Source organism: Momordica charantia (genome assembly GCF_013281855.1).
Source record: "Momordica charantia cultivar OHB3-1 chromosome 7 unlocalized genomic scaffold, Mcharantia_2.0 BLBB01000007.1, whole genome shotgun sequence".
Classification (NCBI taxonomy): domain Eukaryota; kingdom Viridiplantae; phylum Streptophyta; class Magnoliopsida; order Cucurbitales; family Cucurbitaceae; genus Momordica; species Momordica charantia.
The window spans coordinates 18,067,872-18,080,238 of NW_028275165.1; the positions used below are offsets into that span (position 1 = coordinate 18,067,872).

The 12,367-nt window shown below is 35.3% G+C and overlaps 3 protein-coding genes across 4 annotated transcripts; 1 reads left to right on the forward strand and 2 right to left on the reverse strand.

Annotated features, from left to right (window-relative positions):
* The first annotated feature begins 3,460 nt into the window (after nucleotides 1–3,460).
* LOC111009704 (uncharacterized) lies at nucleotides 3,461–8,267 on the forward strand. Of its 2 annotated transcripts, XM_022282890.2 has the most exons (3): nucleotides 3,461–3,590; nucleotides 4,751–5,823; nucleotides 7,894–8,267. In XM_022282890.2, exons 1-2 carry the CDS (start codon nucleotides 3,534–3,536, stop codon nucleotides 5,810–5,812), a joined length of 1,119 nt encoding a protein of 372 aa, XP_022138582.1. In that variant the 5' UTR covers nucleotides 3,461–3,533; the 3' UTR covers nucleotides 5,813–5,823; nucleotides 7,894–8,267. The 2 variants fall into 2 exon arrangements, with proteins under 2 accessions (XP_022138582.1, XP_022138581.1); XM_022282889.2 differs by lacking the exon at nucleotides 7,894–8,267 and having other exon boundaries at nucleotides 3,462–3,590; nucleotides 4,751–6,070.
* On the reverse strand, nucleotides 6,416–7,806 carry LOC111009705 (AWPM-19-like family protein). The gene is made up of 3 exons (XM_022282891.2): nucleotides 7,590–7,806; nucleotides 6,942–7,119; nucleotides 6,416–6,858 (listed from the first exon to the last, which is right to left on the reverse strand). The coding sequence occupies exons 1-3, from the start codon at nucleotides 7,717–7,719 to the stop codon at nucleotides 6,627–6,629; spliced, it is 540 nt and encodes a 179-aa protein (XP_022138583.1). The 5' UTR covers nucleotides 7,720–7,806; the 3' UTR covers nucleotides 6,416–6,626.
* A 555-nt stretch (nucleotides 8,268–8,822) lies between the features above and the next one.
* Nucleotides 8,823–12,270, reverse strand: LOC111009555 (uncharacterized). Its single transcript, XM_022282670.2, has 4 exons — nucleotides 11,826–12,270; nucleotides 9,794–9,864; nucleotides 9,288–9,423; nucleotides 8,823–9,050 (listed from the first exon to the last, which is right to left on the reverse strand). The coding sequence occupies exons 1-4, from the start codon at nucleotides 11,980–11,982 to the stop codon at nucleotides 8,944–8,946; spliced, it is 471 nt and encodes a 156-aa protein (XP_022138362.1). The 5' UTR covers nucleotides 11,983–12,270; the 3' UTR covers nucleotides 8,823–8,943.
* Between the last annotated feature and the right edge of the window lie 97 nt (nucleotides 12,271–12,367).

The following is a 12,367-nucleotide window of genomic DNA, read 5'->3' on the forward strand; positions in this document are numbered from 1 at the left end:
AAATTAATTTTAAAAATAATTTTAGAGTTTCAAATAGAGTAGGATTTGTATGGAATCTGGAAAGGGTAGTTATTTTCACTTATTTTCAGTTTTCTTCGACATTTTTTTAGATGGGTTAGAGGGGTAGGAGAAGCGAATTTGAGGGGAGCAATTTGAATATTTCCAACATTCTTTTTATATAATGGATATTAACATTTTTATATAGTTGATTCGTATGTATTTTTTTATTTTTTCTTAAGCACAATGAGCGAAATAGTGCAAAAAAAAATTGTAAGGGAGTTTAAACTCGACGAACTTCTAAGGGTAACGAGTGACCATCTTGGATCGACCATCCTAGCTACCAACACGAGTTTACCAATCCAAGTCAACCAACACGGATGAACACCATGGGTTGACGACTTGGATGGGTCGACCAGCTCGAGCCACCAACCTTAGGAGTCTCAAGCTTGACCATCTTAGGCCCAACCATCTAATGAGCCAACCAACACAAGCAGACCAACCTAGGTCAACCACCCCAAACAACCAACTCAGGTCAACTACCATGGGTATGACCACTCCAAGACCGACCGTCGTCCCTAATCCCTACTCTAGGTCAACAAGTCTAGTCGACCATTTTAGAGTACTAGTTATTACTACAATTTCAAGACATGTTTGGTAACATTTTAATTTTTTTTATTTTTATTCTCTATTTCTTGTTTCTTTATAAAACAAACCATTTTAGTAAGCTTTTACTGCTTTCTCATTTTTCTTTTACACTAATATAACGAATATTCATTTCTTCTCTCAAATTTTAACTATGATAAATTTAGTCATAGATTTTAAATACTCATTTTTACCTAGAAAATGACAGAAACAAAAAATGAAAATGAAAAAAAAAAAACGAGAAAAACAACAACAACACAATCTTATAATCGGTGGCCTGTCATCCTCATCGTCATCGACGATGACGTCTTTCTTCGTCCTCATGGCCGACGTAGAAAAATCTCTCAAAAAGGAAATAAGTCAAATTGAACCTTATCCAATTAAAATTTTTTTTTCCAAATTTCAATTTTAAATCTATCCCTCTCAATTTCAAGAAGGAAAGGAGTCAAATTGAATGCCATTCAATTTCAATATTTTTTTTACCTTATTTCAATTAATCTCTCCATCCTCTCAATTTCAAGAAGGAAATAAGTCAAATTCAATCTCATCCAATTTCAATTTTTTTTTTTCCAAATTTAAATTTTAAATCTCTTTCAATTTCAAGAAGGAAAAAATTCAAATGGAATTCCATTCAATTTCAATACTTTTTTTTAACCTTATTTCAATTAATCTCTCCATCCCTCTCAATTTCAAGAAGGAAATAAGTCAATTCAATCTCATCCAATTTCATTTTTTTTTCAAATTTTAATTTTAAATCTCTCTCAATTTCAAGAAGGAAAGAATTCAAATTGAATTCCATTCAATTTCAATTTTTTTTTACCTTATTTCAATTTTAATCTCTCTATTCCTCTCAATTTCAAGAAGGAAATAAGTCAAATTCAATAATCTCATCCAATTTCAATTTTTTTTTTTCAAATTTCAATTTTAAATCTATCTCTCTCAATTTCAAGAAGGAAAGAATTCAAATTTTTTTTTTTTTGACAAATGAAAGAATTCAAATTGAATCACATTCAATTTCAATATACTTTTTTAAAATTCTAAAACTTTAGACATTTGATAATAAGAGGTATGTTTCGGTTTTAGAGGTTATTTTTAAAAATTTGGCCAGTTTAAAAAATAAGTATATTGAATTTTAAAACTAAATTGGTTAATTTAAAAATTTTAATTAAGATATCAACCACATATTTTAGGGTATTTAATTAAAAAAAATTACAATTTCCAAATAATGTAACATGTCTTGGGCTATTTGGATTGGATTTAATTAATTGAATTTGATCATATAAAATTGGGTCCATAATCAAATTAATTCACAAATTATTTTAGTCTGAAACCTAAATTACCACAAAATCATTGTTGTAGATTTGAATGAGTCTAAATTCACCTAAATATTCCGTCCAAAATAACTCAAGCTCAAATATTTAAAAATAAAATTGAGCTCATAACCAAATAAAATATAGCCAGCTGGATCCAAATCACCCACTCAAAGCTCACTAAAGCCTATGAGTTCCCCTCGTTTTCACACATCCTTGAAATTCGAACATCAACATTCTTTGAAGTTTTGAAAACTAGGGATTGAATCTACTCACAAAATATAATTTCTACATTTACCATTCTAATTTTAATTTGATAAGACATGAGATTTATAACCTAGGTTAAAAATATTGCAACACTATTGAAGAAAAAAAAAACAAGAAAAAAGTTGAGGTGAAAACCAAAATTGAACATTTTGTCTCACAACTTTGCAGCTCATGCTGTGTTAGAACTCCAAAAAGTTGAGGTGAAGAAAAAAGGTGATCAGCTGATCATTATTTCTTTGAATTTCCATTCTCCATTTTAAGTGATATTTTTTAACTGAATATCCAACTCACCATCATGAGAGGTGAGTTGATATTTCTATTGTATGGAAGAACAAAATATTAGAAAATCTCAACAAAATATATTATTATATACATAATACTGTGGAACCAAAAATTAAAGATAATTTAACAATTAAAACATGTAATTAGGTCATATGAGTATTGGGCTTGGAATCGATTTGGTTCCGCCAAAAACCTAATTTATCATGAAATAAATTGGATTAATATTTAAATTTAAATAAATCCATTTAAAGAATTGGGTTTGGTCCAAAATCATTCAAGTGCAATGGCTCACTAGCCTATGAAAACCTCCATAAATAGAGGAGACCTCATTCATTTTCAAGGTTTAGAATTTCATAATTGAGAGAATTCACACAAAATTAAACACTCTCTGCAAACTTGAAGATTCGAAGACTACTTGAAGACTTTCGAATAACATAGAACTTCGATCTAAATTCAAGAACAAGCATCTTAATTTTCACATCAAGCTCGAGAGAAGGAATCAGAAGATAAAGATTAGATATTAAATCCACTATACAACACATACTACAAAAATAAAAGTTCAACTCCACGAAATATAATTTCTCAGGAAATTTCGTGTGAATAAATACTAATAACAAGAAATTTAAACAGTGATGTTTATAAATTTTTAAAAATATCATAGTCATCGAAAGCTAAAGTAAAGCTTAGTGAAAGGATGCTTTCTAATGACCAATTTACAAGTTCGTTTAGTAACATTTCTACAAAATGACCAAAAAAAATTATTCAATACTATTTCTCAAAAATTGAGAAGGAGAAACAATAAACAAAGTAAACAAATAATGAAACTTTACCAAACTGCATTTAAAACTCCAATTTCTACATTATGTGTTTTGGTTGCCTCACAAACCACAAAAGCCCAGCCCAATATTTAAAATGGGGCGCCTTGTACCAAGCCCAACACCTTCATTTAAAAATAAAGATTCCTCCTCAATAAAAAAGTATAAAAGATAGAAACAACGCTTCTTCCATTTTTCTGCCCTAATTTTCTGGGTTATGCGCATGGCTCCGCCAAATACTGAAGCGGAAGTCGCTTCCTCTTCCCAAATGAAGGTATTATCTTCTTCCTTTTTTCTATCTTTAATGGCAGAATAGCCCTTCTGCATTACGTAGATCTTAGACTTTCTTGGATTCTGAGGATAGGAGGAGTTTCAGTCTTTTTTTTTTTTAAATTTATTCAGTGGTGTTTGGATTTCCATCCAGTTCTTGGAAAGATAATTCTGAATCTCACTATTTATCTGGTTTAGGAACTCTGTACAATGTAGCTATTCGATACCTAACTCTTCCAAATTTCTTAAATGGATTGTTTTTGGGATAAAATTTGAATTTTTTGGGTAGTTGCATTTGGCAACTTTTTTCTAATTTCTTTACATTGCCGCGGTGATAATAGGCAATATCTCACTGTAGTTCTTATTCGTTTATATTTGAAGTGTTGGTATTGTGGAGAATTGATTTGCCAGCTTGAGAAACCTTGATGTTCTGTGTTTACCGAGACCATTCTTCGAACTCTATTCCAGTGAGTTGAACTAACTGATCGAACCAATCTAAACTAACCCAAATAAGTTAGCATCTTGTCCTTAAAAATGCCATTCAGACCATCGGAGAGCTCTCTCCCTCAGACCGAAGAACCGTTTATCTATCAGCAAGCGTCGAAGGAGCATCAAGGAAGCGAATGTATCTCGATGTCATCTCCGACTTTCGATCTTTTCGATTTCAACTCATGAGGTCAAAAACTTGAGTTTTTCTGATTTCCATGTATGATTTGAAGTTCTAACAGGAGTGGACGTGGTAAATCGACAATCAAGCATACGCAGAAGTTAATCTTGATCCCTTTTGCGCCCATTTGTTCAATGCTCTGGTTTCAACTCGCAGCTCCCTCTATCTCTTCTTTTCGTTCTATTCTCCCTTCTGCCTCGTCTGTTCACAGATATACACCCATATCTAAGACTAGGTTGGAAAGGAATTCTTTACTTTTTGAATAGATATTTGAACTACAAGAATTTGAAGGAATGTGCAAATTTTTCTATTCAAAATTTTTTAATGCAACTTTTAGACTTATTTGAGTTCTGTACCCATTATTCCATATTGCTTACTTGGTTTGCTGCAAGTGAAGAAGGGAAGTGAAAACGAAGAATAATTGATTTGAGATATTTCACTTTTTCTTAAAAAATCTTATTCCTGCTCCTCCTTGCTTATTTATCGAGTTCCTGCAGATGAAGAAGAAGAAAAAGCAGAAGACCGTTGGAGATTCTAATTCCGGCGCTGATTTGAAGTCCATCATCCATCAGCATGCACTGTTCTTCGACAAGCTAGTCGAGCTCATTCCTGCAAGGTTCTATTTACCTAACGATGAGAAAGACAAGCCCTGGTTTCAGGGCTTAAGCAAGACCGAGAAGGTTTTGGCTAAGAAGGAATCAAAGGAAAACCTTAAGAAAGCTCGACGAGATCGTATGGATCCAGAGAAGTATTCTAAATCAACCCTTGATTTGCTTAAGCAAAGCTTAGAAAAGGAAAAGTTGAAAAACGAAAGTGATGATGAAGAAAAGGATGTTAAGCCAATGACATCTGGGTTGGATGATGACGAACGGTCAGTGACATATGAAGAACTTCGACAACGCCTTCATCGAAAACTTGAGGAGTTCCGGGCAAATAGAAACACAGGATGTTCAAATAGGGAAAAGAAGAGGAATGAACGAAATGAGAGGTGGGAACTTGTTCAGAAGAAACGCAAGAGAGAAGTTGAACCTGAGGAAAAGAAATCAGCAACCTCCACCACCCGCTCAACAAGTGAAGTGGAGAGGAGTGTAGTTGAGGCTTCCAAAAAACTGGCGTTTAGTCATGTAAAACTCGGAACTGAAGAAGAGAATGGGAAGAAAAAGAAGAGAAGGCTCTCAAAGTTGAAGGAGCTCGAAAATGCAAAAAGATTAGAGGAAGCGAAGAAAGATCCCGAGAAAGGTGAGACGATCTCGAAGAAGCATTCTTGGAAAGCAGCAACAAGTAGAGCTGCGGGTGATAAAGTTCACGATGATCCAAAGCTCCTGATGAAGAGCTTGCGGAAGGAAAAGAAACAGCAGCTGAAGAATGTTGAGAAATGGAAAGAGAGGATTGAAACCACCCAGAAGATGAAAGCAGAAAGGCAACAGAAGAGATCAAAAAACATAGCTCACAAAATCCACGATAAGAAGATGAGGCGGATTGCAAAGAGGGAGAAGAAACTTATGCGCCCTGGTTTTGAAGGTCGCAAGGAAGGTTTCATTAACGAAGGCACCGCATAATGTGAAGAATAGTAAGTTTAGTCTCTGCAGTTACTTGCCCCAGTTTTGCTTCTTAGCTTCAAGAAAAAAAAATTCGTTCATGATGTTTCTTTAGTCATATGCTTAATTTCTTCTGGGTAATGTATGTTTGGGAAATCTTTTTTTTCCATCAAAACCTCCAACCCAGTTCCGCAATCAAAATCAGCTATGTGTTGTTGGAAATTTGTAAGATTTGTACACAAGTTTATATAGCTCAAAATTAATCAGTTTTGAAACTCATCTTAGCTCCTTAACCAGTCCGTGTAAAGATTCAATAAATATAGAACTTTAGCATTGTCTGAGAATTTAAGCTTCGTCTAAGTAGAGGAGGGTGATTCTGGATTTGGAAGATTGATTTCTTTTAATTGGATTTTTTCTTAAAATAGGGGACCTTGAGATCAAGTTATATGCATAAATTCTAGTTGTTTCTTTTAGTTACCGTTAGTGATTTGATTTATCACCTGATACGAATTAAAAGTTGACTTGGAATCACTTTCGTCAGATTTGAACTTCAGACTCTGATGATGGATGGATTCGTCTGTTGACTGAATCTTTTTACATATATCTGTTCTGTTGACTGAAACGTAGGAAATATTGAACCATTACATTTACATCCTTATTAAACCATCCAAATATAAAATAGCTAGAAACTTGTAAGCAAATTGATCCCTACATTGAAGCATTTGGAGGATATTACAGAACCCAAAAACCATATTCTTAGAAAAGATAAAACAGAAAAACGAAACAAGAGGTCCTAAACCCTAAACCCCACTGATATAATACACAGCCTTGTGTCCTAAACCACCCTGGTCCCGGCGGTTCCCTTCGGAACCTCGCCGGCGGCCGTCCCTCCTCCCATGCCGTAGTCTGTCTCCCGATACCCCGGGCCGTACTCGCGGCTGAAGATTCCAGCGTGGAGCAGCAAAATATACAGCAGCTGAGTGACTGCCAATATTATAATGAAAGCTTCCACCACTCTCAGCCTCCACCCTCTATGCCCTCCTATGCTGATTTCCTTGCAGGCCAACCTGAAAAAAACCAGTGCCTGAGTTTCTCTCTCTAAGAGAAATGTGTGAAAATTGAGAGGAGAGGGAGAGAGAGATAAACATACCCAAAAGCTAGAACAGTTACAGCCCAGGTGATGATGGAAGCTGAGCCGGCGCCGGCGAGGCTGTCGCTTCTCCAGGCTCTGATATGGTAGAGGCCGGCGAGTTTCGACGCTACGCCGAGAACCGCCGTCAGCATTGCGAATGTCAAGAAAAACGGCGTCGCTCCGTTGCCTCCCATACCTTTCAGTCCAAAACAAAATTATCCACTTATGAACTAAAGATGAAACAAGAGCAAAAAATTACCCTGAAAACTATACAATTTTGTAGGTTTACAAAAATTTGCAAATGACCCATATACCAATTTGCTGTAATTTGTCAAAAAAAAAAAGTCCAAAATCTGATTTAACTTTTCGTTTAGTTTAATCAATTCTAAAGAGAGAAAAAAAATGAAAAGGGTTTGGAATTTGGATTAGTTTTATACATACTTACAATTTTTCTTTTTGTAAATATTTTCTTAAACTACAAGATATGCACTTTTGTAGGGTTTGTTCACTTTCATCTTTTAAGGTGTGGAAGCTTTAACCAAATTAGGGGGTTCTTTTTTCCAATTACAAAACTTCCAATAAACATATAACAATAGGAAAAACCAAAAATACCCTTATACAAAATAGAGCCAAAAGTTTTGATTTTGAAAGCATTGGAGTACTTACTAGGATGGTAGGTAGTGCCATTGATGTATCTATTAAGACACCAACTAGCAAAACCTATGAGAATGAAATACATAATCAAGTTGAGAAACAGCAGTGGAGCTGCCATGTTCCTTCCCATGGTTTGAGCCATCTCTCTCTCTCTCTCCTCTTTCTCTCTCTAGAAAACAAACAGAAAAACAGATAAGATAAGAAAAGTGAAGCTTTAATTGCTAGAGTTTGTGAGTAATGGAAGATATATAGGAGAGGTAAGGGTTTGTAGAGGGTGACACGTGTGAACCAACTGTTTTGCATGGCTTCCTCATAGGTACACGTGGCGGGACACCTGTCAATGCCTGTCCATGAAGTTCTCTCTCTAGATCTCTCTCTCTCTCTGAATCTCGAAGTTGATCAGACGGTGGAGTGTGGGCCTGGCTTTGCAGATGGTTCATCCTGTGGGGCTCACAAGTGCTTTTGTTGTGTACTTCTCAAGCCTTGGCGGCAGCACAAACAGAGATCTTCCCTGGTTTATGACTTGTGAAGACTAGATTAGATATGGTTTTGTTAATTAAGATGGCCGGTCCGAATATTCACGGACGATAATATTGTAATTTTGTTCTAACAAAAGTTGTTAGCTACGATGATATAGAGTTAAATACTATTTTGATACCATTTTATCCATGTATTTTCAATTTCGGTTCATTTTCATTTTGTACTTTCAAAACGTGTCTACTTTGGTGCATTCGTTTAACGTGACATTTCATTCTCTAAATTTTTTTAGATGTAGCTATAGTTTTTTTATTGAAAGGTTTTTAAGGTAAATTTTGTGTTAAAATTTTACTACTTAAAAGATTAAACAGGTCTAATGAAAATATAAGAACTAAAATGAACAAACGTTATCAAGAATCAAAATAAAGGTTTTGAAAGTACATTGATTCAAAAGGCTCCAAAGTTAAAAATATAGAGCGAAAAATAGTATATTTTGCTTGTTTCTTCCAACATTAGAAAGAAATCCCTTTTAACCATGTGAATTATATCCTCCTATCTCCCCCTCTTTGCTGTCTTTGATCTCCACCTAGATTTAATATTATTTTACTTTGTAATAATGTGACATGTAAAATATTATAAATACCATCAAATATTGCTCATAAAAGAAAATTTTCACTATATATATATATCAGTTTTGAGCTTATGAATCACTCAAAACTTTATTACTGTAAAAAGGGCATGCAGTTAACTATTAAAAGACTAAAGAAGAGGTATAATGCTTTCATCTTTTTTTTACTTTAGAATCAGAGAGACAAGTTTAATATACAATACAAGGGAAGTAAGTAAGGGACAATGATTAACGAAGGTTCATAGACTTTAAGGTACAGATTTATGAGTTGTGTTTTCGAGGCTGAGAAGGAGAGCTCAGTGTTCCATTTTTCTCCATTTCACGCAGTCTTGCTCTTTCCATCTTCCTTTTCCTCCATTCCTCCAGAGCTGTGTCACAAATCATTTGTTCATGTAATAATCTCGGTTCGACTCGATTATAACCAACAAAACCAATCACAAAACTGAGACTAACAAGTGACAGTTTTTTTGAGTTGGTCAATGATATATGTCTTAATCAATTATGTCATATTTAATTGGCAACTAAGAATCAAACAGAACTGACCAATTAAATCTTGGGTTTATATTTTATGAAACTGAAGTAGTGCAGAGCTGAAAATACGGTACCTTTTAAGCTGGAAGCATCATTGAGAGAACGGAAGTCTTTCAACCTTTTAGAAAGATCGATGGCAGCATTTTGCTTGGAGTCTTTCTCTTGTACAACTTCTGTTTCATAGTGTGCTTCCCGTTCAATTTCCCTTACCTGAATAAAATGAAGAAAGAAAGACCAAATTACTAAATGATCTTGGTCGGTTGATTGAATGAAGTCATTATCTTCACGTTTCTGCAACTTAAAATATATGTGTGGCTGTTGATTTGGGTTTAGTCAATTTTTGTGTTGGTTCTTTTGTCTTCTTTTTGGATGAGAGGTTCGATTATTATTTTCTTTGAACTATCATATCGTCGTGGCTGATCCCAACCCAAACAAACCCGCCTATGCATGTACATCTAACCACACGAAATTGAGACATTGACATTTATTCAAGAGACTTTAAAGTTTTCTCACTATTTTGCCCTTTCGTAGAAAAATATCTGGCTTCAGAATTAGCTCGGAGATTATGAAAAGTGCTTACCCTTTTAATCAGTTCCAAAGGTTGCATGGCGAATCGAATCTCTTCCGATTCCCTGATATATTTGAGTTGACCTGCAGTATGAATTTTCACATAATATATCCCAAGTTAGCAAGCCAGTCAGACAGCGAGTAAGAATCATGAAGTAAGGAGCAAAAGCAAAGGTGGGCTTTAAACCAAATTCAGATGAAAGTCTTTTTTCCACAGCAAAGTTCAGATCAATAAGTTACATGAGACGAAATAATCGCGTTAAATTAAAAACTACTATATGAACCAAGTGTACAAGATATTCAGTATTACCAAGTCGAGAGCGACGAACTTGTGTAATAAGAAAGGGTTCGCATGAATGAACTATCATAATTCATTCTCAATTGCCAAAAATGAAGAATAATATGAGTGAAGAATTTGACAGTGGTCAAATTTATCCCAATAATTCAGAAGTTAATATCCACCCACATTGTATGCTAAGAGGATCACTTGACTTTTGAACAAAAGCACTTATTACAACCACCTTATGGATTTTCCACAAATATGTGATGAAAATGATCTGGTTATACTATGGAAGTGTCTATTATATTAAAAAAGAATGGCAAATTACTTAGGTCTGATATAGATCGTAAAGACATAATAATCACCGTGAGTTCTTTTTTTCTTATTTTTTTAATGAAAAATGGAGCTTTCATCGAGAAAAATGAAAGAATAGAAAGGGCATACAAAAAAATAGCTCAACAAAAGGAGCCAAACTAAAAGAATGGGCTCCAATCTAGCCAGACTAATCTTAAGGAGTAATTACAAAAAATTTTGGACACTGATGCTCAAAGGGACATGTGAAACCAAGCAAGAGCCCGCACCTCCTCCAAAGATCTCTCCACCCCTTTAAATCCTGCTGTTTCTCTCAACCCACAAACTTCATAGAATGACAAAGAATCTCGTCTGCCACAAACGGCCCCTATCCCTAGACAGAGGGTGATGGAGAGTCTCCTCCAACTTCGAGCTGCTCTCTCTGGCGCGAGCCTCCTCTAACAATTGCTATGGAAATTTGAAAGCTTAAGCTTTTGCACAAGGCAAGGCAATGGACCACCACCATGGGACCAAAGCTTTTCCCTTCTGCCAATTGATTGCTAAACGCATGGAGAGATGTGAGAGTTATCTATTAGGGAGTTTTTATCTTAAATTTTTAGAATATAATTGGAGGAGAGCTTAAAGTCTTCCAAATACCCTTCTCTTAATTTTTTTTTCTTGAAATGAAAAGAAGAGATTAGTTTCTATCACAGTCATGTGAGGTCTCAACCTGTCATCCCAAGTAGATCTAAAAACAGAAAATCCCAAACAGAGTCTGAACCAAATCTATTACTGCCATTTTGATGATCATCTTCACTCTACCGTGGGAGGCGATCTCTGTAATAAAAGATAATCAAACTATGCTTTCTGTTTATAACAGATAATCCCAGGTCCTTATGACTTTTTTTTTTTTCTTTTCTTGAGTAGGGGTGAGGATTCCTCTTAGTCAGAGACAGGTGCCGATTAACACTAAGCTAAGCTGATGTTGGCCCAGGTCCTTATGACATTTGATCCGACAGATTCTGGACTTTTAGGAAACCCAAAATTTCAATAACATGGATGTCTGATCCATCTCAAACTTGTACACATATCAGAGCTGCGAAATTTTTTATTCATGATAACCAATTTACAATTCTGTAGGGATTGCAATAACATCTAGGAAGGGTCTATTTTTTTGCGTTCAAGTCCACCTCTGTCATCATTGATGATTCCTAAATTTTGGCTAAATGGGTTTGCAGATGACCATTTCAAGTCCTCAAATATGCAATTTCTTGTTTCCTTGTGGTACAGAATACCTCAGCCAGCCCTCAACTAAACAATCAAGCAATATTCAGTTCAAAAAATCACAAACTTCCAATAAAGCCCCAATAAAAAATTCTGACTCTTCACAAGGAATTTGCAGAAATTGACAAGACCCAGAATCAAAAACTCCCAAAGAAGAGCAGAAAAACAATTGAAGAAGGAGGAGACGAACCCAAACTTGGATTTGTTGATGAGGGTCTGTTGCGGGAAGAGGCAGCAGACAGAAAGCCCTGAAGCAGGAAAAAAGCAGCCACCAGGTTCAGCAAGCACATAGCTATGGTCGCATTCTTGAACGAGAATCTGAGCCTCCAGGGCTGCTGGACCTCCATTTTCTTCTTCTTCTTCTACAAATACTCTTGGTCTTGCAGATATTCTACATCGAAGCCGCAGCTGCTTTCCCAACCGCCATTACCGGCAGAAATCAGAAGCAATCCCAGAGAATTCCGCAGCTAAAGATGGCGATGATTTTCAAAATCGAAAGGGGCTCCTGGACCCAGCACTGGTTTTTTTGCTGATGAGTTTGCTAAGAAAATCAGTTGGGAGAAATTGGGCAAAATGGGGACAAGATTCGTGTAAATCTCTTCATTCTCTGAAATTAAAGTCAAGAAAAAGCATTTGTTTTTTAAGTAAAATTCTACTCAACTGCTCTTTCTCTTCAGCTTTGTTTCTGTAATAAATAAATTGCTTTAATTTAACATTTGACAACTACTTTGA

Bases quoted from the DNA above. Each gene is read 5' to 3' on its own strand.
- LOC111009704 (XM_022282890.2), top strand. From the start codon at position 3,534: ATGCGCATGGCTCCGCCAAATACTGAAGCGGAAGTCGCTTCCTCTTCC. The intron at 3,591-4,750 runs GTATTATCTTCT...GAGTTCCTGCAG, and splicing joins CTTCCTCTTCCCAAATGAAG to ATGAAGAAGAAGAAAAAGCA.
- LOC111009705 (XM_022282891.2), bottom strand. From the start codon at position 7,719: ATGGCTCAAACCATGGGAAGGAACATGGCAGCTCCACTGCTGTTTCTC. The intron at 7,120-7,589 runs GTAAGTACTCCA...TTGGACTGAAAG, and splicing joins TGGCACTACCTACCATCCTA to GTATGGGAGGCAACGGAGCG. The intron at 6,859-6,941 runs GTATGTTTATCT...GGTTTTTTTCAG, and splicing joins GTAACTGTTCTAGCTTTTGG to GTTGGCCTGCAAGGAAATCA.
- LOC111009555 (XM_022282670.2), bottom strand. From the start codon at position 11,982: ATGGAGGTCCAGCAGCCCTGGAGGCTCAGATTCTCGTTCAAGAATGCG. The intron at 9,865-11,825 runs GTTCGTCTCCTC...TTCATACTGCAG, and splicing joins ATCAACAAATCCAAGTTTGG to GTCAACTCAAATATATCAGG. The intron at 9,424-9,793 runs GTAAGCACTTTT...CATTTTATTCAG, and splicing joins CTTTGGAACTGATTAAAAGG to GTAAGGGAAATTGAACGGGA.